This window comes from Sus scrofa, chromosome 9 (genome assembly GCF_054392235.1).
Source record: "Sus scrofa isolate SSC_HxYL_T2T_F1_AM1 chromosome 9, Sscrofa_HxYL_maternal_Yorkshire_Landrace_v2.0, whole genome shotgun sequence".
Taxonomy (NCBI): domain Eukaryota; kingdom Metazoa; phylum Chordata; class Mammalia; order Artiodactyla; family Suidae; genus Sus; species Sus scrofa.
The window spans coordinates 130902427-130923926 of NC_139391.1; the positions used below are offsets into that span (position 1 = coordinate 130902427).

General features: G+C 41.0%; 1 protein-coding gene across 1 annotated transcript in view; it reads right to left on the reverse strand.

Moving 5' to 3' along the window:
- NIBAN1 (niban apoptosis regulator 1) overlaps positions 1-21500 on the reverse strand; it is a 163568-nt gene that overhangs the window by 65316 nt on the left and 76752 nt on the right. The window contains 1 exon segment of the mRNA NM_001243219.1: positions 17044-17211. Within this exon segment, the coding sequence (NP_001230148.1) occupies positions 17044-17211 (168 nt within the window).

The window sequence follows — 21500 nt, forward strand, 5'->3', positions numbered from 1 at the left end:
CGTCTGCAACCTACACCACAGCTCACGGCAACGCCGGATCCTTAACCCACTGAGCAAGGGCAGGGATCGAACCTGCAACTTCATGGTTCCTAGTCGGATTCGTCAACCACTGCACCACGACGGGAACTCCCAATACTATTTTTAAATATCTTAATGAGCTGGCAATAAATAAGGGATCTGTTATGGGTTGAACTGTGTTCCTTCCAAATTCATGTGTTGAAGTTCTAACTCTCGGCATTACAGAAAGTGACCTTATTTGGAAATAAGTCATTGTGGATGTAATGAGTTAAGATGAGGCCATTCGGGGGTAGGTTGAGTCCTAATACAATAGGACTAATGTCCTTATGAAAAGGGGAAATTTGGACACAGACACACACATAGGAAGAATGCCACGTGAAGATAAAGGCAGCGATAGAAGTGATGCTTCTGTAAGCCAAGGAGAGAAGCCGGGAACAGATCCTTCCCTTACAGCCCTCAAGAGAAAACAATCCTTCCAACACCTTGCCTCCAGAACCATGAGACAACAAATGTATGGTGTTTTAAGCTACCTAGTTAGTGGTACTTTGTTACAACAGCTTTAGCAAATGAATACAAAAACCAACAACAACCCTAGGAAACTAATATAAAATGTCAAAATGTAAGCCAAGCCTTGAAACCACTTTTAGAGAAATGAAGGCATCAATAAACCTAATTCCCTTACTATTTTTAAGCTAATGTCCTTTAGTTATTCTTTTTGTAGGCTCCCGCAATGCTGGGTACCAGAAACAAAGTCCCACTCGGTCACAGAGAGAGCCTACTGGGATTCTGGGGTTGAATAAGATGGAATCTAGCGGATAGGGTTTAATCTCTTCTTCTGTGCTTAATCTGGTTTCACTTGCCGATAGGGGCCTGTGTGCAGAGGCCTTGTGCCTGATACGTCTGAATTACCGTTCCCAGCGCAGAACTGCTGTGCCTAACAGGTCAGAGGGATGGGCTGTGGGCAGAAGTGCTGTGTACCTCACTGCAATTCATGATGGTGGCAGCAGGCCAGGGGCAGAGATGCTGTGCCTGGCACTTCGGTCTGGAGCATCATGGGCAACACACCTGCACCAGACCTGTGAGAACTCCACGCCTCCCTCTGCTGATAAGAACCCTATAAAGCAGCCCTGCCAAGAGCCTAGCCTGTCCCAGAAGAGCCTGCACTCTAGAGCAGCAGCTCTCACCTCTCCATTCTTTGATTAAAGAATAAAGTTTCCCTTTGCTTCTGAACTGAACTCTCCAGCAACACTGGGCAGGGGGAACCCTTACTGGGGCCCAAATGGAAAAGATCCGTAACAAACCCATATAAGGTGCTAAATTAAATCACAGAAACTATCTGCATATGAATGGTCTTAGGCTATTACAAGGAAAATTGCCTGTCTTAAGCTTTGGCATCGAGTGAAAGAGATAAATATTTCTCAAGGGAAATGACATTCATAAGCATGTCCTTACAAATTTTATGGTCTGAATTCACGTTAGCTGAGTGGTCCAAATATCTAGCAGTGCCCTCAAGCATCTGGTGAGAGGAAACGAAATTCTCTCCAGAGGAATTCACCTTCAGTTGGCCTCAATGCAATATGAGCTTATCATCAAAAATCACAAAGAACACAAGTTAACAAGGTGCCAGAAGCCAGAACCAGTAGAGGAGTTCCCACTGCGGCTCAGTGACAATGAACCTGGATAGAATCCATGAAGACATGGGTTTGATCCCTGGCCTCACTCAGTGGGTTAAGGATCCAGCGTTGCTGTGAGCTGTGGTGTAGGTTGCAGACAAGGCTCAGAGCTGGTGTTGCTGTGGCTGTGGTGTAGGCCAGCAGCTACAGCTCCAATTTGACCCCTAGCCAGGGAACCTCCGTGTGTTGCAGGTGTGGCCCTAAAAAGACAGAAAAAAAAAAAAAAGAATCAGTAGAAAGAACAGATAACAGAATACAACCCATAAAGAGCTCAGATACTGGAATTAGCAAACATAGAATATAAAATGTATTAAGTTTAACATGTTTAAAAAAATAAAAGGAGGAATTGAAAATGTAAGTAAACAGTAAGAGCCTATTTTTACATGACTACTCAGATTAGAAAAAGAATCAAACCAGAAAGAAAAAATATAAAAATTAAAATTAAAACTGGAGTTCCCATCATGGCTCAGTGGTTAGTGAACCCGACTAGTATCCATGAGGGCACAGGTTGGGTCCCTGGCCTCGCTCAGTGGGTTAAGGATCCAGTATTGCCAAGAGCTATGGTGTAGGTCGCAGATGCAGCTCGGATCCCGTGTTTCTGCGGCTGTGGTGTAGGCCAGCAGCTACAGCTCCAATTGGACCCCAACCCCGGGAACATTCATAGGCCATGGGTATAGCCCTAAAAAGACAAAAAGCCAAAAAAAAAAAAAAAAAAAAAAAAAGAAGAAGAAGAAAAAGAACATAAATGGTTCAGGAAAGAGAAAAAGATGGAAAATAATAAATAAAAAGTTAAAGAATGAAGAAGACAGATTAAAAACATATCATTTATATATACATATATCTTAAATAGATTCCCCAAAGGATAAGAGACAGAGAATGAGAGAGAAGAGATGACGGCTAAGAATTTTCCAAAATTAATTAAACAATAACCCACAGATTCAGGAAGACCAACAAATCTCAAGCAATATAAATAAATAGGAAATCACAGTTAAGACACATTCTTGTAAAATTGCAGAATATTAAAGACAAAGTGATTTTTTAAAAAAAGCTGAGAAAGAAATCAAATTACTCTTGCAAAAACAGCAATTAGGGTGATAGCAAATTTCTCAACTTAAATAATGGAAGCCAGAAGATAGTAGAATAAAATATTCAATGTGGTGATAGAAAAATAACTGCCATCCCAGAATTTCATATGTAGTAAGAATATGTTTTAAGAACAAGGATTAGATAAAGACACTTTCTTATAAACAAAAACTGAGAAAGTGTGATCCCAAATTAAGAAAATTCTACAGGATATACTTTAGGAAGAAAAAAAATGCTCCCAGATATAGAAGGTCTAGAATGTAAGAAAAAATTATGAACTCGGAGTTCCTGTCATGGTTCAGTGGTTAGTGAACCAGACTAGCATCCATGAGGACGTGGGTTTGATCCCTGGCCTCACTCAGTGGGCTAAGGATCTGGCATTGCTGTGAGCTCTGATGTAGGTCATAGCTCCAGCTCGGATCTGACATTGCTGTGGCTTTGGTGTAGGTCTGCTGCAACAGCTCCAATTAGACCCCTATGCCTGGGAACCTCCATATGCTGCGGGTGCAGCCCTAAAAGACAAAAAGAAAAAAAATTATGAGCAAAGAGTGGTAAAGATGTAGTAAACATTAAAACTGTATAAAACAGCAGCAATAATATATTAGAAAGTTAAAATAAAAATATATAATCAAAATTCAAGTCAACAGGAGCCTGTCTATAAGTGGTGGGGGGAGTATGTTAATGGGGTTAAAATAGTCTACATTCTATTTTTTTTGAGAAAAAGTTAAAGATGTTGATTAATTTTTGACTTTGGGAAGTTAAGTTATGCAGACTAACAAAACAGAAATAGAATGTACACATATCTCTTGTAGAATAATAATAACCAGTCCAGAAGAGGGCAAGAACATAGAGAAAGGGAAACAGAAAAGGTGGGATATACAGAAAATACAAAATAGGATAGTAAGTCTATATGAGTAATTACAGTAAGTGTAACTAGACTGGATGCTCCATTTAAGAGATTGTCCATTGTTTTTACTAGCTAGATAGTCCATGCAAGCACCAAAAAGTTACTGTAGCTACATTAATATCAGACAAAATAAACTTGAGGGCAAAAAGCATTAAGAAAGATAAAAGGGGTCACTTCATAACAAGAAAAGACTCAGTTCATCTGGAAGAGAAAACAATTTCAGACAAGTACTCATCTAGTTATATCTATGTACATATAGAAAGTGTAACAAAATATAATTAAACAATTAATAGAAATGAAAAAATCTACCATCATTGTGGCAAGATTTTAATAAGCCTCTCCTAGTAACTGATAAATCTAGCATAATAAAAATAATTAGTAAAAATACAAAAGATTTGAAGGACACAATTGACACAAGCTAATGGATGTATACAGCTGTCGAATACATATCATTTTCAAGTAACTACGGAGCTTTTATCAGAAGAATATAAATATTGTGGGAAGTAATGTGTAAATCATAATCAAATAAAATCAGCATCAGAGGGAAGAGATCTCTGTAATACAAGTTATGCAGATTGACAAGGATCAGAGTGGCCGGGCAGTATCTGACAAAGATTTTTTTTCAAATTAAACTGTATTTTTACTTTAATCTATCATCTGGCCTTAAGAGGTATTGCAATAAAAAGCAAAACAAAACTCAGGATAAAAAAATTGACCACATACAGATCCATAAAGCAAGGTGCAAAATATGCTAAAGGGTGACAGCATACACACTCTATTACTGTCCACAGTGCAATTAATCTAGAAATCAATACTAAATATACAACATAATTGGAAATTAAAAAACGTAATTGTAAGTAACTCTTAAGTCAAAGAAGAAATAATAATGGAAATTAGAAAATATTTGTCTTAATGAAAATAGAAATATTGCATTCCATATTTCTGGGATTTAGTTAAAACAATGTGTAGGGAGTCCCCTTCAGGGCTCAGTGGTTAGTGAACCTGACTAGCATCGATGAGGAAGCAGGCTCGATCCCTGGCCTTGCTCAGTGGGTTAAGGATCGGGCGTTGCTGTGAGCTGTGGCGTTGGTCACAGACACAGCTTGGATCCCGCGTTGCTGTGGCTCTGATGTAGGCCAGTGGCTACAGCTCCGATTGGACCCCTAGACTGGGAACCTCCATATGCTGTGAGAAGTGGCCCTAGAAAAGGCAAAAAGACAAAAAAAACCAATATGTAGAGGGAAATTTATAACATTCAAATGCTAATATTGAGGCAGAAGAACGGCTGGTGATTAATGACCATATTAGTTTTCTATTGTTGCAAAGCAAATTACCCCAAAAGCTAATGGCTTCAAACAGCAATAAATATCTATCCTCTCTCATTGTTTTTGTGGGTTAGGAATTCAAAAGCATCATGGCTACCTGGTTCTGGCTTGAGGTGTTTTGTGAGGTCGCAGTCACATGTTGGCCAGAGCTGCGATCATCTGAAGGCTTGAATGTAACAGAAGCATCCACTTCCGAGGTGGTGAGCTGGCAAGTTGATGCCGGCTATTGGCATCAGCTTCTCTCCACATGGCCCTCCAGAGAGAGCTGCTGATGTGTTCTCACTAGATGATGGCTGGATTCTCCCCGAGAGAGTGATCCAAAAGAGAATAAGCCAGGCAGAAGCTATTCTTTTTGTGACCTATTCTGGGAAGTCACATACCATCATTCTGGCCACATTCTATTTGTGAGAAGTGAGTTAGTAAGTCTGGCTCACAAGAAGAGGAAAATTAAGTCCCATTTTTTTTTTTTTTTTTAGGGAAAGGATGTCAAAGCATTTTAAAACAATCACAATGAGGTAAGCATCTACCTGAAGAGATGAGAAAAAGAAAAAGAAAAAAACCCAGCAAAAATAAAGCCCCAGGAAATAGAAGAAAAGCAGTTTTAAAAGAGGACATCAAAATTAACATAATAGAAAACAGATGAGCAATAATCTGCAACGTCTATGTTTGTTTGTTTGTTTTTTAAAGTTGACAAAATTGACAAGCTTCTAGTAAAACCGAACAAGAAAAAAAGAGAGGTGATACAAATAAACAATACGAGAAATAAATAAAAACAAGCACAGATGCTACAGAGCATAAAAGAGGCATTGTGAGTATATTCTTTAAAAATAGCATAGGGAGTTCCTGTTGTGGCTCAGCTGGTTACAAAGGTGATGCAGGTTTGATCCCTGGCCTCACTCAGTGGGCTAAGGATCTGGAGTTGCTGTGAGCTGTGGTGTAGTATAGGTCATAGATGTGGCTTGGATCCCACTTCGCTATGGCTGTGGCACAGGCCCACAGCTGCAGCTACGATTCAGCCCCTAGCCTAGAAACTCCCATATGCTGCAGATGTGGCCCTAAGAAGCCAAAGGGGGGGTGGGGGGGGAAAGAGGATAGTATGCATACCTTTATGCCACTAATTTTTAAAACATAAACAAAGTGGATACATTTCTAGAAAACTTGTAACTTACTGAAACTGACTTAGGAAATAGAAAAACTGAACAATTCTTAACGATTAAAAAATTCAAGACAGTAGTTTAAAATTCTCCCTCAAAAAGAACATCAAGTTAAGACAGTTTTATAGGCAAGGTCTGCCAAATAGAAAAAAATACAAGTAATTCTAGTCTTAAACCAACTCTTTAAGATTATAGAAAAGGGAAAAAGAGGAGATGGCCATACTCTCTAACTCCTTTTCTGAAGCAAGAATAACCTTACAGCACAAACTAAAAACGTCAGTGCAAAAATAGGAAAATTACAGGCCAAACGCACTTAACACAAATGTGAATGTTCCTTAAGACATTAGCAAAGCAAATCAAAAGTAAATGAGCAACAAACAGAAAGTGGTCACAGCCGCACTGTTAATATAAATCATGGACACACCCCAAAGCCTATCAACAGGAAAATGGACACTAGAAATTATGGCACGTTAACATAATGGAATGTATTCAGCAATGAAAATCAATGACATACAGCCACAAGCAATAACATGGGTGACTCACTGGAGTATAATATTGAAAAAAAGAAGCCATGAAAGAAAAAAAAAAAAAAAAAAAGAACAGCAAGCTTTTGCACAGCAAAAGAAACCACAAAAAACCAAAATGACAACTTACAGAATGGGAGAAAATCGTTTCTTTCTAACGATGAAACTGACAAGGGCTTAATCTCTAAAATATACACACAATTTATACAACTTATAAATTGTCTGTGTGTAATGAAATTCCACAAGACAAAGTCTACAAACATGGAAAATGATGAAACACGTGTGATAAAGCCACCAAGTCCAGGATGAAGCACCTAAGAAACATCAGAAGTAACAGTAATGCTCCTTACACTTTCTGCAAGCTGCAGAAGCATATTCTTTTATGGCTACTCAGTATTTCATTTAAAAACCTCAAAACACCTAATAGAATAATAGCTCCCAGGATGGTTCTCTTCCATCTCATATGCTCTAAATTTGCTCACAGGGCCGGCAGGAGGACGGTGGTTCACCATTCTGTCACAACAGATGAGGATTTTCTCCAAGCTCTTCTGTATGTCGATTTTTAGAAGGAATTCAAAAATATATGCCAAAGAGAGTTCTTTCATAATGTCGATTATCTAGCCATGTATTAAAACAGCCATACCATTTGTTCTGTCATTTTAATAAGTATGTGTCAATCTTAACCATATCCCATTAAAAGTAAAAAAAAAAACTTGTAAGCTAGTCAAGCTTTCAGTCATAATAACATCAAAACCTGTCCCATAATTTTGGTATGTACCCCATCCAAATAGCACAGACCAAAAAAAAAAAAAAAAAAAAAAAATGTTTGCTTGAATTCACTTCAACTCTCTGGTTGTTTAATCTTTTTTAAAAATTCTTGTTCCAATGTGTCACCCTTTACTGTAATAACACAACTTTTAGTCCTTTATACCAAAATAACTACTGGGTTCATTGAAAGAGGAGGAGGGAAGGTGGCAGGAATCTGTGGTTTTACTGAAACGATAGCATGTGTTTGACAGGTGAAGTAGTTTCATGGCAACATAGCTTTAGACAACAAACAAAGCTAAGGCTATAAATGCACTTGCGGTGATAAACGCTAAAGAGCTGAGAGGAACCAATTCTATTTATTCTGATCTCTGATGGAGACCTGTCCTTTCAGGTCCAACTCTCAAATTGTTTTGAGAGCTTTAAGTAATTTAAAAAATCCGTACGTAAAACTAATATTAATAAAACCTGTTTAGAGCTATTATTTCAGCTTTTTATTTCATCTTTATTGAGGTGTAGTTGACATGTAAAATTACAAAATTTTAAAATGTACATCATGGTGACTCGATGTATGTCTCCACGGTGAAGGGATTCCACCTGTGTTGCTAAGTAACACACCCATCATCTCACGTATCTGTCCTTTTTTGGGGGGATGGCGGTGAGAACATTTCCATTCTACTCTTTTAGCAAATTTCAGTTACAAAATACAGTGTTATTATCACTACAGGCACCGTGTTTTACATCAGATCCTCAGACCTTATTCATGTTATAATTGAAACTCCAGGCCCTATTACCAACCTCTCCCTTATGGGCCCCACCCCTCAGCCCTGGCAACCAACCACTTTACGCCGTTTCTGTTTGACTTTTTTTTTTTTAAGATTTCACATATGAGTGGTACTATGCAGTATTGGTCTTTCTCTGGCTTATTTTGGATATATTAAAGTATTCCCAATTCACGTCCTCACAAGCCGTATAATCTTCCTTTACAAATCAAAGTTTTTATTGACATAAAGGGTTTCAATAAGTAAATAAACCAGTTATGGTTTGCGTCTTAGACTACAGAAAATTTAATCAGGAAGCAGTTACATTATCACATATTTTACCTTCAGAGTGTCTCAAAACTAAAAAATATAGTCATGTTAAGCTGGTGGACAAATACCAAGTTAAACTCAGAGGGTGCTATTTATCAAGAAACCAAACCTCAGATGACCTCCAGTGAAAATCTACAGGTTTGCTTCACTTTGGATCATGCAAGAGTAATATGATTTAACAGTGCTTTAAATGATAGAGAGATGAAAAAGTCTTTCAAAAGTCTTGTTGAAAAACATGCGATATATAACTGAAACAGATATCAAGGACTAGGTGTCAGGACAGTTGGTCTTTTTCCACCAACTAGCTGTGACCTTGGACAAGCGAGTTACTATTTGAGCCTTATCATAAATAAACTGTAAGGGGATGGACTAGATGACCACTAAGATCCTTTGCAAATTTAGAGTTTTATGAACAGTAAATAAGGATCAGAGAGGGGAAAGTGCTAACCAGAAAAAAGTGACCTATTCACATATGTCACAGATTTATACTGTGTTGAGTGTTACCCGCATAAGGCAAAGCACACACAGTAAATTCAAGGGGAGAATAGTCTCCAAGCAGAGAGAATCCTTTTAAAAAATGTTTGTTTGGGACTGTCCTACGAAAACTGGAAATTAATATCTAGTTATTTATTAAACATTAATTAACAAACATCTTTGTTTATAATGCATAGAAATGAAAGCACATTATGAAAAATATAAGTAAAAGCATCCAAAGAGATGTTTACAAAAATTTTACTTTTATTTATCTATTTCCAGTCAAACATTATTCATTTGTAGTAAAGTGTCTAAAAGAACCCACACATAATTAGGATTTTCTAATTCATAGATATGTGAGTTATAAATACAAGCATGTGCCACAAATTCAGAAATGTGTTTTCATATATGACAAAATGAAATTCATTATATGCTTTCAGTTAAAATCGATTGATGCCCACATCAGAAACTTAGTCCCTCAAGTAATAAACTTGTTTCCTAAGTAATAATGGGTGTTCCAATCAACACACCAAAAAGAATTTGTTCCAGCTAATTTGAATCATAAAACCCTTTTCTGTTTTAAAATTCAATTTAATTCAGCAGCATTAATTGAACACCTAAAATGTGCAAGTGTCAAAATCCAGTCTCATAAAGGCATTTGATTTGACATGGGATTTCTGGGATAAGAGCTCAAGGCATACTACCTTGACAGTAACCAATCCCAAAGTTTCATCACTGTTATAGCTCCACATCCAGCCTCACTGTATCACAAACTCCCTTGGAGGGCATCATCGCTGTGGGTGACTGAACTAGTCCAAGTTAAGGCAGAAGTTTGCAAAGTGTCTCTACATGATTGCGTTCTCTTCATCAAGAAAGAGGCACTTTTCTTTTACACTCTCTTTTTCAATGCATGTGCCCTCATGCTTCCCAGATATTCTACTGTGCCCTCTTTCTTAGTGTTCCTGATGATAGGGACACTGCATTTGCTCAGTGGTAGTCCCAGCTGTCCTCCAAGCTAGCAGAGTACTGTCGAACAAAATTTGGCCAGCATTCTACCTCCTATCCAGAATCACCTTCTTCCAGGGATGGCCACCTAACATCTAACTCCTTCGTTCCTCAAACACTTTGTGCTTTGTCTTGACAACTCGTTCACACCCTCATGTCAATGTGTTTATGAATCAGGTGAAACCACATTTATCATTGTCATATCTAAAACCACACTTAAATTCTCCAATCAGCTTTCCTTTCGTCCTAAGGGATTAATTCAGTAGTGTCATTGAATCAGTTTATGAAACACAAGGTATCTGTCCGAGCACTACAGAGGGATACAAAGGATGATACAAGATTTCCCTTCAGGAACTTGCACTTGAGTTAGAGAAATCGGACAACTAGACACGAAGATGAACAATGAAAGGCAGAGGGCGGGAAGCATCCGATCAGTGCAACAGATAATAGGCACTAGTCCCCTGGCCTTCATGGCAGGGGTCAGCCTGAACTTGTTCTTAGAGAAGCAAGAGAAAATTTGAATAGGTGAAAAGTGGGTCTTTCGTGTGTATGAAAAAGCCGAAGATATCTACATCAAACTTTTATTAAAGGCAGCTAGGAGGACTGCATCCTGCCAACCCCTGAGCATTGTCAGATGCTCAGGTGCTGAGTTCTTCATTCTCGAACAAACAAAAAACAGAAATAGGTGGGAGGGGTAAGGCAGCAAGACCGGGGAAAAGGAGGCTTGTGCTTGAGAACATTCCAAAGCCAGTCTCTTTGGAATGACGTATTTCATCTTTTCAACACTAGCAGGGCCACTGAAGGATTTTAATCAAAAATTGTTTTGAGATGATTTACCTGCGTGTTTCACATAGAAGGAGGTGGCAGTAATTGGGACAAGTAAGGTCAACTAAAAGCCTCTGGGAATGGTTTTTATAGGAGTCCCAAAGCAGGCTGATAGCAATAAACCGGAGATAAAATACAGAGGAGACTCTGGCAGTGGAGGAGTTGTCTTCTATGAAGAGGGCGAGTCAGTGAGCCTAACTGAGTGCCTGGACTTCACGAAGGCTCTGTATTCCTAAGGAACGGCCAAATCACAGCTCCATGTGGTGAGTGAAGTTAGTACTTAACACAAAAGCACCGATCTATTTGACGTTAATGTTTACAGATGTTACTTACAATCACCTCTGAGCCACATCAACACTCCTGTGCTTTTTCCCACGTGGGCATATTACACCCTTGCAACTATACCTGAGGATGCAGGGTGAATGTACTTGCAGAGCTTGGGCCTGGTGCCAGGCCCTCAGCCAAGTGCCCAGCCTCTGCCTTTGAGGGGCTCCCAAAGTTAAGTCAGGGCTTCGAGGAGCACACACAGGCTGCTGACTTCCCACCTAGGTCTGTGTTCCAGGCTGGGCTCCCGCTCTCCATCCTTGTCCAGGCATCTGTCTCCCAGACTCCTTCATCTGGATGGGCCAAGACTTCTCCAGCTTAACGTCTGCCACGCTGAACACATGATCCCCTTTCCCTCAAGCCTGCTCCTCTTCACACAACATTCCCATCTCAGAGAATGGCAGGAACCTGGCACACTCCCTTGGGTTCTCCCACTGCCTCAAAGGATCTCTCCTTAAGTTCTGCTGATTTTACTTCCTGTCACCTCTTCTGGACAAGCTGCTACCATCTGTTGCAGCTTCATACGTGGCCTCTTGGTATCCCAGCATGCTACCCTCCCACCCACTCCCCACAGAGCAGCCAGGGTGACCTTTCTAAAATGAAAATATGACGAAGTTGCTTCTCTGCTTAAAACCCTTAAGTGGTTTCTTACTGATGCTACAATAAGGTGCAAAGCCCTTAAAAAGCTTCACAAAGCCCTTTATAGTCTGGATCCGGCCCATCTCCCCGTCCTCACTTGGCTCCTCTGTAAGCATCAACCACATGAAATTCTTTTAGTTCCTTTCATGGTCCATGCTCTAACTCTGTTCCTGGCACCAACAAATCCTATTCCTTCTTCCAAGAACACTTTTCCCTCTTTCTGCAAATTCTTATGCCAAGGAATGATTACCCTGAGCTGGAAGGATGGCTAAGGATGCTAACGATCATTATCAGATGTGTACAGCCCTTGATGTGTATCAATAGTTTTAACTATATCCCTATAACTACAGGGACCATAGTTTGCAAACTACAATTCTGAATAGGGCTGAATTGTGGACAATAGGACTGCTTTAGAACATCTTGGCTTTACATAAGTCCCATTTTTTTGTAGCAGTGGACATTTCAAACTCTGGACGTCCCCCATCGGGGACAAGGGGCTGCAGTAAGATTCCAAAAGGACAGAGGACAGCAGCTGCTGTAGGCACACGTGACGTGTGGGAGCTGAGGTCAGACCACCCCAAGTTGTGCCACTCTAGCTCGTGGATTACTTTGAGCTGGAAACAATCAAAGACCAAAAGACTCAGAAAGAGCTTCTGAACTTCCGCTTTACTTCCTAAAAGAATTTCAAATAGGAGGAAGGAAGAAGCTACCCCAGGAAGAAGCTATCACCACAGATACCTAGAGTCAAGCATTAGGTGTGATAAGCAGGGAGGAACCTAGCAAAGCCATTTGATCAAAGCCTTCTCTGTGTCACTCTGTCTTTGGACGGCCCGACAAACACTTCTTCCCCAACCAAACCTCTTCCTATCTTCCTATGAATCACCTTACATCCCCTTGAAGCCTCTGACCCCCGCCCTCCCTCTCCTTAGTCCAGAATGTATACAGACCTCACCTTGCCTTGCTGTCTTTGAAATCCTTCATACTTAGGTGAATGTAATAACTTTGATTTTCTCCCATTAATTTGCCACGTATCATCTTAACTGCTGCCCAAAGAACTAAGAGAGAAAAGGGGAAATCCCTCCCCACCCCACCCCACCACACAATGGACTTGAGATTTAGTCTAGTGTGTTGGCGTTGAGATGTTCTGCTAAGAATTAATCTTGTGCAGTTTTCTCATGCCTGCTCGATGAAGAGGTGTCAAAAACAACACGTGTGCCCACTCAAGCGTACACACACACACACACACACACACACACACACACACACATCCTTCTGTGCTCCTTAGGAGTATAAATAGTCCTTGAAGCATCCAGAGGAAGCTCCATCTCTTTTTAAAGGAAGGAGGGGAAGAAAGCCCTCTACTTGCCTTACCTACCTTAGGATATAGCCTTACTGTCCAAGAGCAAGGCCCTTTGTCAAGGTTAAATAGGAAACAAATCCATGCCATAAGGAGGAACAGCAGTGATTCTGGATTCAGAATAAATGGACATGGATACCTAGATTGATTTGAACCAAGAACTCCCAGGGCAAGTGGTCTGGGCTGAGTGGTGGGACTTGAGCACTGCAGCAGGTATTCTGATGAGGCAGAATAATAATGCAGGCAGTCAGTGTAGGAACGTGGGCTTGGATGCCTTCTTTGATATGGCCATTGATTAACATTTGTGGCTTAAGGGCTCCAGGGAGTAACATCCGCACAGGCCTTGTTTACTATAGGGAGTGTATCTACACCCAGATGGACATTAATCCCTAACCCCCCATGACTCAGTTTATGGGAAGAAAAGGGCAAAGAAACCATGAGACTTATGGGACATTTCCACCCCTAAGACTCCTATTGAACAAGGACTGATGGAGGTAATTGGGCAAGGCCAATGGGAAAACAAAACCAAAAAACATCTTTCTGGACCTCACGTTGGTACCCCCTCCCATCTTTAAGGAATAAGACCCCCTATAAGACAATGGGGGGGGGCTCTTCTCCCCGCTTCCCAGTTGTCCTGGGAACTATTTGCTTTCCTGCAATAAAGACTTTGCTTGCTTGCTGCCTGTGTTGTTTGTGAAGTTCATTCTTCGGCTGTGTGAACAGGAACCCAGATTCCGGTAACATCTTTCCAGCATCACTGAGAACCCCAAGTGACAGAAGTCCTTGGCAGAACTTACCACAAAGGCAATAAAATGATCTTCCCTCAACGGTACCTTGAGGGCATTATGTTAAGTGAAATAAGTCAGACAGAGAGAGACGAATACAGTATGATCTCACTAATACATGTAACCTTTAAAAATTGAACTCAAAAATAATAAATAAATAAAAATAAAAATTGAACTCAAAGAAAGAGAGAACAGATTGGTTGTGTCCGGTTTCGGGGTGGGTGGGGGGGATGGATTAAAGAGAGATCCAAATGTACAAACTTGGAGTCGTAAAATTAAGTCATAAGATATGACGTACAGATGGTACCTGTAGTTAACAATACTGTAATGTCCATGAAAATTTGCTAAGAGAGTAGATCCTGAACAAGCTCATCACAAGAAAAAAATTTTGCCAACTATGTGGAGGTGATTATTTTAACTAACTTACCGTGCTGAGTGTTTTACAATGATTATACATTCCATCATTATGTTGTACACCTGAAACCAGTACAATGTTTATGTCAATTATATCTCAATAAAATGCGGGAAAAAGATCCCTGAGGACTTGTGAGTGGATGAAGCAAGAGTCGCCCAGCATCAGCTGCGAGAGTATCTCAAACTTTGTTCTCAACAGCGGCGCCCACTGGCCTGAGAGCCAGGGGGGCAATGGCATAGACAGCCTGCCTGGACTCTGGTTGCCTCCAGTGAAAGGAAGCAGCCTTTCTTCAGCCCCCTCAGAGTTCTGAGTCCTTATCACAGCACTCATTTTACACATTTTTCTAAATATTTCCGGCAATTATGAGAAAAATAAAATAAAATAATGGTTAACTGGGAGTTTGTGAAATCTCTTACAGGTTTACTCAAAATCTGACAGCGACTAACAGGTAGAGACTGAAACAAACAAAGAAAAAGTGACTCAGTAAAGATAGATGCGGCATTGTGCCATCAAAAACAAAGAGAAAGAAGTAACAAAGGAAAAGGAAGGAAGGAAAAAGAAGTGTCACTGGCCCGTGACAGGCAGGGGCTGTGCCGTACAATGTTCTGATGGTCTCTGGTTCTGACTGGAGCCCCTGGAAGTTATGCCAAATCACATTAGGTCTGCATGGAGCCTCAGCGAGCTTTCTAGACAGAGGAATGTGACACAGAACCAGGGCAAGGTGACAAGACTCCATTATCCCAATGCCTTTGATAACGTACTAGAGAGCAGAATGGGGTTTTGAATCGACTGAAATCTTCCATAAATGGACTCTAAATGCAGGCTACATAGCTTCCCAAAACTCCCCAGAGAAATTCCTATTATGTACATGGACGGGGGAATGAAGCCAGTTTCATCTGGCTGGGTAGACAACATTCTCTGCTTAGTGAAACTCCATGGTTCTTGCGTTCACTGCCAACTGCATGTTCCGACTAGCCCAAGGTCCTGCACACAGAGGTGTAAGTGTATTGAAAAATGAGGTAGATGATGCAGGCAGTGCTGGGACATTCTCTGTTTCTGAAACGTCAAAACCTCAAGGCAAGATGCTCATAAGATAGCATCTTTTAAAGTCCTTAACTAGTTATGAGCCAATATTATGACGAAGGTTACTAAGGGTTGCTATAGCAAAATAGAGTGACATTGTGTTTTTCCATTAACCTATCACTATACGAGCTAAAATCAAGAACACAGACTGAGATGCATCACTTCTGACTTTTGCTCTGTGGGATGGACACGGTCAGGGAAACCTCAGAACTTAAAAGTAAGTGCGCAATGAAATTACCCTTATTAGGAAAATAAAAGCACTGCTGGATGAGGTGACTCAACTCAAATGTCACCTGCCCAGAGAGGCCTCCCCTGACAAGGCTTCTCCCTTCTTCCGTGTGCAGTAACCTCCAGTTACTCGGTAACAGGCAGTTTTGATAACTATCAAGTGATCTTGTGAATTTCTGCTGGTGTTTGCCCCTCCTCCCTGCCTGAATGTAGACCCCAGAGAGAGGAAATTTGCGTGATTCATTAATTACTCTGTTCATAACACCTTTAGAGGTTGCCATTGAGTGGGTCCTCAATAATATTTAACTGGTTACCTTGCCAACGGCCAAATGACAAAGAGCTCAATTCTCAGTAACTGAAGGCTTTGTAGAGTCCCGAAAATCCAGTATTCACATCAGTTTATCAAAAACATCACACAGGAGTTCCTGTCGTGGCTCAGCAGAAATGAATCTGACTCGGAATCATGAGGTTGTGCGTTCGATCCCTGGCCTCACTCAGTGGGTTAAGGATCCGGTGTTGCCATGAGCTATGGTGTAGGTTGCAGACATGGCTCGGATCTGGTGTTGCTGTGGCTCTGGCATAGGCCAGTGGCAACAGCTCCGATTAGACCCCTAGCCTGGGAACCTCTATAGGCCGCAGGTGCGCCCCCCCCAAAAAAAAATCACATACTGGGATGAAGAGTCTTTTTATTACAGATCTAATATTAATTAAATCTGTTTGTAGAGGCAACATGGTCGGAAGCAATGCTGCTCTAAGTGTGGTCCATGAACCAACAGCACCAGCATCCCTCGGAAGTTTGTTAGAAAAGCCAAATCAGGATCCCACCGTAATACAAACATACATACAAACACGCATACATACAAAGATATACAGTGAATCAGTATATCTGAAGGTGGAGTCGAAAAACCTGTTCAGCAAGTTTTCCAGTGATTCTTATGTACCCTAAAGTTTTGAGTAACTGCTATTCAGAAATAAAGATGAGAACAAACAAGAAATGTGATAAGGACTAGGATTTTACCAGGGACAATGGGCACAATCTTACTATCATTCAGATTTTTTTAAAAAGTCAGGAAAGAGAGGGAGGCATTATACCCAAAATTATATGCATGAATAATATGGCGCTCTGCCTACACGTGCCATCAGATCCCTGCTCCCGGTCCTGTTTCTCTGAGGTTTCCCTGCCCTGACTAAACAACCAGCAAGGTGACCGTCCTCCTTGTGCATATGCCTCACTTTGCTTGGTCTCCCTCTCCTTTCTGGGGGAAGCTCCATCTGTGGCTCTTTCTGGGAATCATTCTAACAGATGACTGGCCAGACCAACTGTGCCCAGGCAGCCCCGCTGAGGACCTGAGGGCAGCTGTGACTTACCATGATTTAGGTGTCTGATGCAGTCCGTCAGGAGAGCACTGAACTTCTTCTGCTCGGCAGCCTCCTGGAAGCAGAAGTAGCTGTGTCTGAGGAATGGTTGCCACAGGTACACCGGGAATTCCTTGGGCAGAGCCACAAAGGGCTGTGTGTTCTCTTTCTCACTGGTTGCTGAAGAAACATGAAAAACACAAAGCTGTTTTATAACACGTATCTCTTATTCAAAATACTTATTTCAGGCAGTGGAGGTTTATTTCAGGCTCTGGGGATGGAAAGGCGGTGTGAGATATCTTCAGGGTATGGCGAAAAGGAGTTTCAGGCTCCTCTTGCATCCCTCCGCCAGCTTCACCTGTCTTACTCCAGCAGGTGGCTCACCTACTATCCACAGGGACAGCAAGGCCATCAGATAATCCATCTCAACTTCCTTACTTGGAATGACCCAGCCTGCCTGGCTGGCCCTGGGCAGCTGTGCCTACCTGCCAGGCATTCACCCTACTGTCTCCCGGGGTTCCTATTCCACCAGGTGTGCCCTCTGCCCTGCACACTCCCCCTCCTCCCTGTCACTGCCAAGCCAGCATTTGCTGCCTTGATGCCCTCAACCTCTATTCTCACCCTGGCCGTGTTCCTGCCCCACCCATCCCAAAACCAAATCACTCAGGACACTAGTTTCATCCTGACTACCTGGCCTATGACTTCTTTACTATCCATCCTTTCTACCTGATCCTAACACCTGCTGCTGCCAGTTACCCCTTCTTTTGAAAACATTCTATTCCCTTGACTTTCAGAAGCACCTTTCTTTTTGGGTTCTTTGTGCTTTTCAAAAACTGTCAGAAGAATGGATTAAGAAGATGTGGTACATATACATAATGGAACACTACTCAGCCATTAAAAAAGGACAAAATAATGCTGTTTGCAGCAATATGGGTGCACCTTTCATACTAAGTCAGAAAGAAAAAGACAAATACCATACGATATCACCTATATGTGGAATCTAAAATATGCCCAAAATGATCCTATCTACAAAATAGAGACGGATCATGTCCATGGAGAGTAGACTTGTGGTTGCCAGGGAGAGAGGGGAGGGAGTGGGACAGACAGGGAGTTTGGGGTTGGTGGATGCAAACTGTTACATTTGAAATGGATGGGCAATGGAGTCCTACTGCATAGCACAGGGAACTGTGTATGACTGGGTCACTTTGCTGTACAATAGAAATTGAAGCATTGTAAATCAACTACACTTTAATAAAAAATTTAAAAAATGAAGAATTTTAAAAACCTATTTCCTTTCTGTCACCTTTACTGGTCCCTCTGCCCTTCACTCCATCTCCCTCTTTAAGTGTTGGTGTTTGCCCTGGGGGTTTTGCTCCACTCTCATCTCTACTCTCCCAAGATGTCATTATCCATTCCATGACTTTACATCCTGTTTCTGCAATTCGTATTTCCTTTTCCTCCTTCCCTTCCATCCCTTTTGCATAGGAAACTCTCACTCCTTCTTCAAAAGTAAGTTCAAAAGCCGTCTCCTCTAGAGTACCATGGTTGGCACCACCTTCTGTCCCCAGAGACAGAGTTGGGTGACCCCTACCTTGTTCTTCCAAAATGTTGTCATGATCTGTCTTGTGTGTGGGACCCACACCTAGAGTGGGGGAGGTAGAGTGAGATAAGCCTCCTGCTCAATTGATTCTCCTCGGGAAGCAGAACCACTGGCCTAGAGCTCCTGAGAAGGGAGGCTCCATCTTGCATGTCTTTGTAGTCTCAGCCCACAGCAAAGCCCCATGGAACCCAGTAGATGGTCTACTACAGCTTGTTGAATGAATAAATGTACTATATTGTCTTAGGAAATTTAAAAGCCTTAAACAATGGGACCTTCAGCACTTCCCTCAAAATCAATTCCAAGAAACTCATGTTAATGATAATATTATTCAGATCCCCACCTGAACTTTATTTCTCTGCATGTATTCCAATTCTATGATATTACCCTCAGTTAAATAAACCCCAGCTTACTTCTAGGGTCATGGAGAACAAGCAGGAAAAAAATCAGTTCTATGCTCCTTGCATAGAACTGATAATGGCCACCAATCACTAGGAAAGCAAGGGAAGAAGGACCTAGCAAGAGACAACTGAAAGCACTGGGTTTACCAAGAAACGGGTCAGAACCATAGGGAAGGTTCCAGAACAGAATTTTGCTCGTGGCAAATGAATAAATCAAGATTGGTTTAGATAAAGAATAGATTTCCTATAAATTGACTATACATTAATAAAAAATTTTTAATAAATCTAAAAAAAAAAAAAGAATAGATTTCCTGGGACACACATGGGAGATCCATTTCTGAAGGCAACTGAGTTGAGGCACCAGGAGCACCCCCCTGGGTGCCCCAGTCCCTAGCAAAATACCTAGAACACAATAACATAAGAATCTAAAAAAAAAATGATACAAAAGAACTTATTCATAAAACAGAAAAAAAAACTCACAGATTTCAAAATCAAACTTAGGGTTAGCAAAGGGGAAACGGGGGGGTATAAATTGGTAGGATGGAATTAACATATATACACTACTGTATATAAAACAGATAACTAACAAGGACCTACTTATAGCACAGGGAGGTCTACTCAGTGTTCTATAATAACCTATATGGGAAAAAAGATGGATATGTGTATATGTATAACTGATTCACTTTGCTGTAAACCTGAAGCTAATACAACACCGTAAATCAACTATATCCAATATATATATATTTTTTTAGGGCCACACCCGCGGCACATGGAAGTTCCCAGGCTAGGGGTCAAATCAGAGCTGTAGCCGCTGGCATACACCAGAGCCACAGCAACACCAGATCTGAGCCACATCTGTGACCTACACCACAGCTCACGGCAACGCCAGATCCTTAACCCGCTGAGTGAGGCCAGAGATCGAACCCACAACCTCATGGTTCCTACTTGAATTCGTTTCATTGAGCTACAACAAAAACTCCCCCAATGTAATTTTTTTTTCTTTTCTTTCTCTTTTTCCCCAATATAATTTTAAAAAGGAATGATCAGCATATGGATGACAAGAAATGAATAAATAATTGAATGCTGTAGCAGAGATCTCTAGTTATAACACATTTTTTATCGTCTCCTCTTTCTCAGTAATAAAATCCCTGATTTTTAGTTCAGCAAGTGCCTGCATAGAATAAAGACTACATTTCCAGCCTCCATTGCAGTCTGGTGTGCCATAGCCACTAAGTTTTGGCCAATGAGACTTAAACTGAAGTAGCAGTGAGACTTCCTGAAGCACCCTTAAAGAGAGGGAATGTGCCTGCCTCCTCAGCTTTTCCCCTTCCTCCTGTCTGGAATGAGAAAGCCACAGCTGGAGTTCCAGTGGCCACAACCTGGAGACAAAAGGGGAGGAAGCTAAAGAGAATCCTGGGCATTTATGGAACTGCCACACCAGCCCTTATTGCTAACATCCAAATATTTTTAGCAAGATAATAAAAACATACGTATTTAAGATAAAGGTTTTTTTTTGCTGTGTGCATCAAAGTATATTCTAACTAATAAAATACCAAACAAGGAGTTCCCATTGTGGCACAGTGGAAATGACTCCAACTGGGAACCCTGAGGTTGCGGGTTTGATCCCTGGCCTCACTCAGTGGGTTAAGGATCTGGTGTTGCTGTGAGGTGTGGTGTAGGTCACAGACAGACATGGCTCGGATCTGATGTTGCTGTGGCTGTGGCATAGACTGGCAGTTGTAGCTGTAGATCTGATGCAACCCCTAGCCTGGGAACCTCCATATGCCACGGGTGCAGCCCTAAAAAGCAAAAATAAATAAATAAATAAATAAATAAATAAATAAAATACCAAACAAGTGAATTTTAACAAAATGTGGGGCCATTTTTGATACATCATCTTAGCACGCTACTGTGTAAGGAGACGTTCATTGATAAACCTTTAGTGCTTTTTCTCAAGTGAGGTTAATTCCTCCTATCTTTATTGTGATTTTATTCTTTCCAATAAAATTATAATTACACAGTGAGTCTTCCTCCTCACATGATTTTGTGAAACAACTCTCTGTGCCCTTTCCAAGACGTCTCAATTTGGTATAAACAATTGAAAGCAAAGTTCACCCTTTACATTTAAAAGCTTTATCAAACCCCATAAAATTCATTCCTATTAGCCTCTAGTTATCATTCACTTAACCTTTTACAACAATTTTCCAACAATTTTCCAGATGCTATTAGTCTGCATTTTTTCTGAGTTGAGTTACAAGGATATTACAAATGATCTACTGTAGAATATTCTATTTTTAAAAGTCAGATGGCCACACCATACAATTTAAAAAGTCATTGACGTGCCCTAGTCGGAAACCCTGGGCCAAGTGGCACCAGTCACACAGGCCTTGTGTGTTCTAGTCCCTTGCATTCCTTCTGATATGATTTCATCAATAAATCAATAAACATAATGTCTGTTCTGATTTCATTGG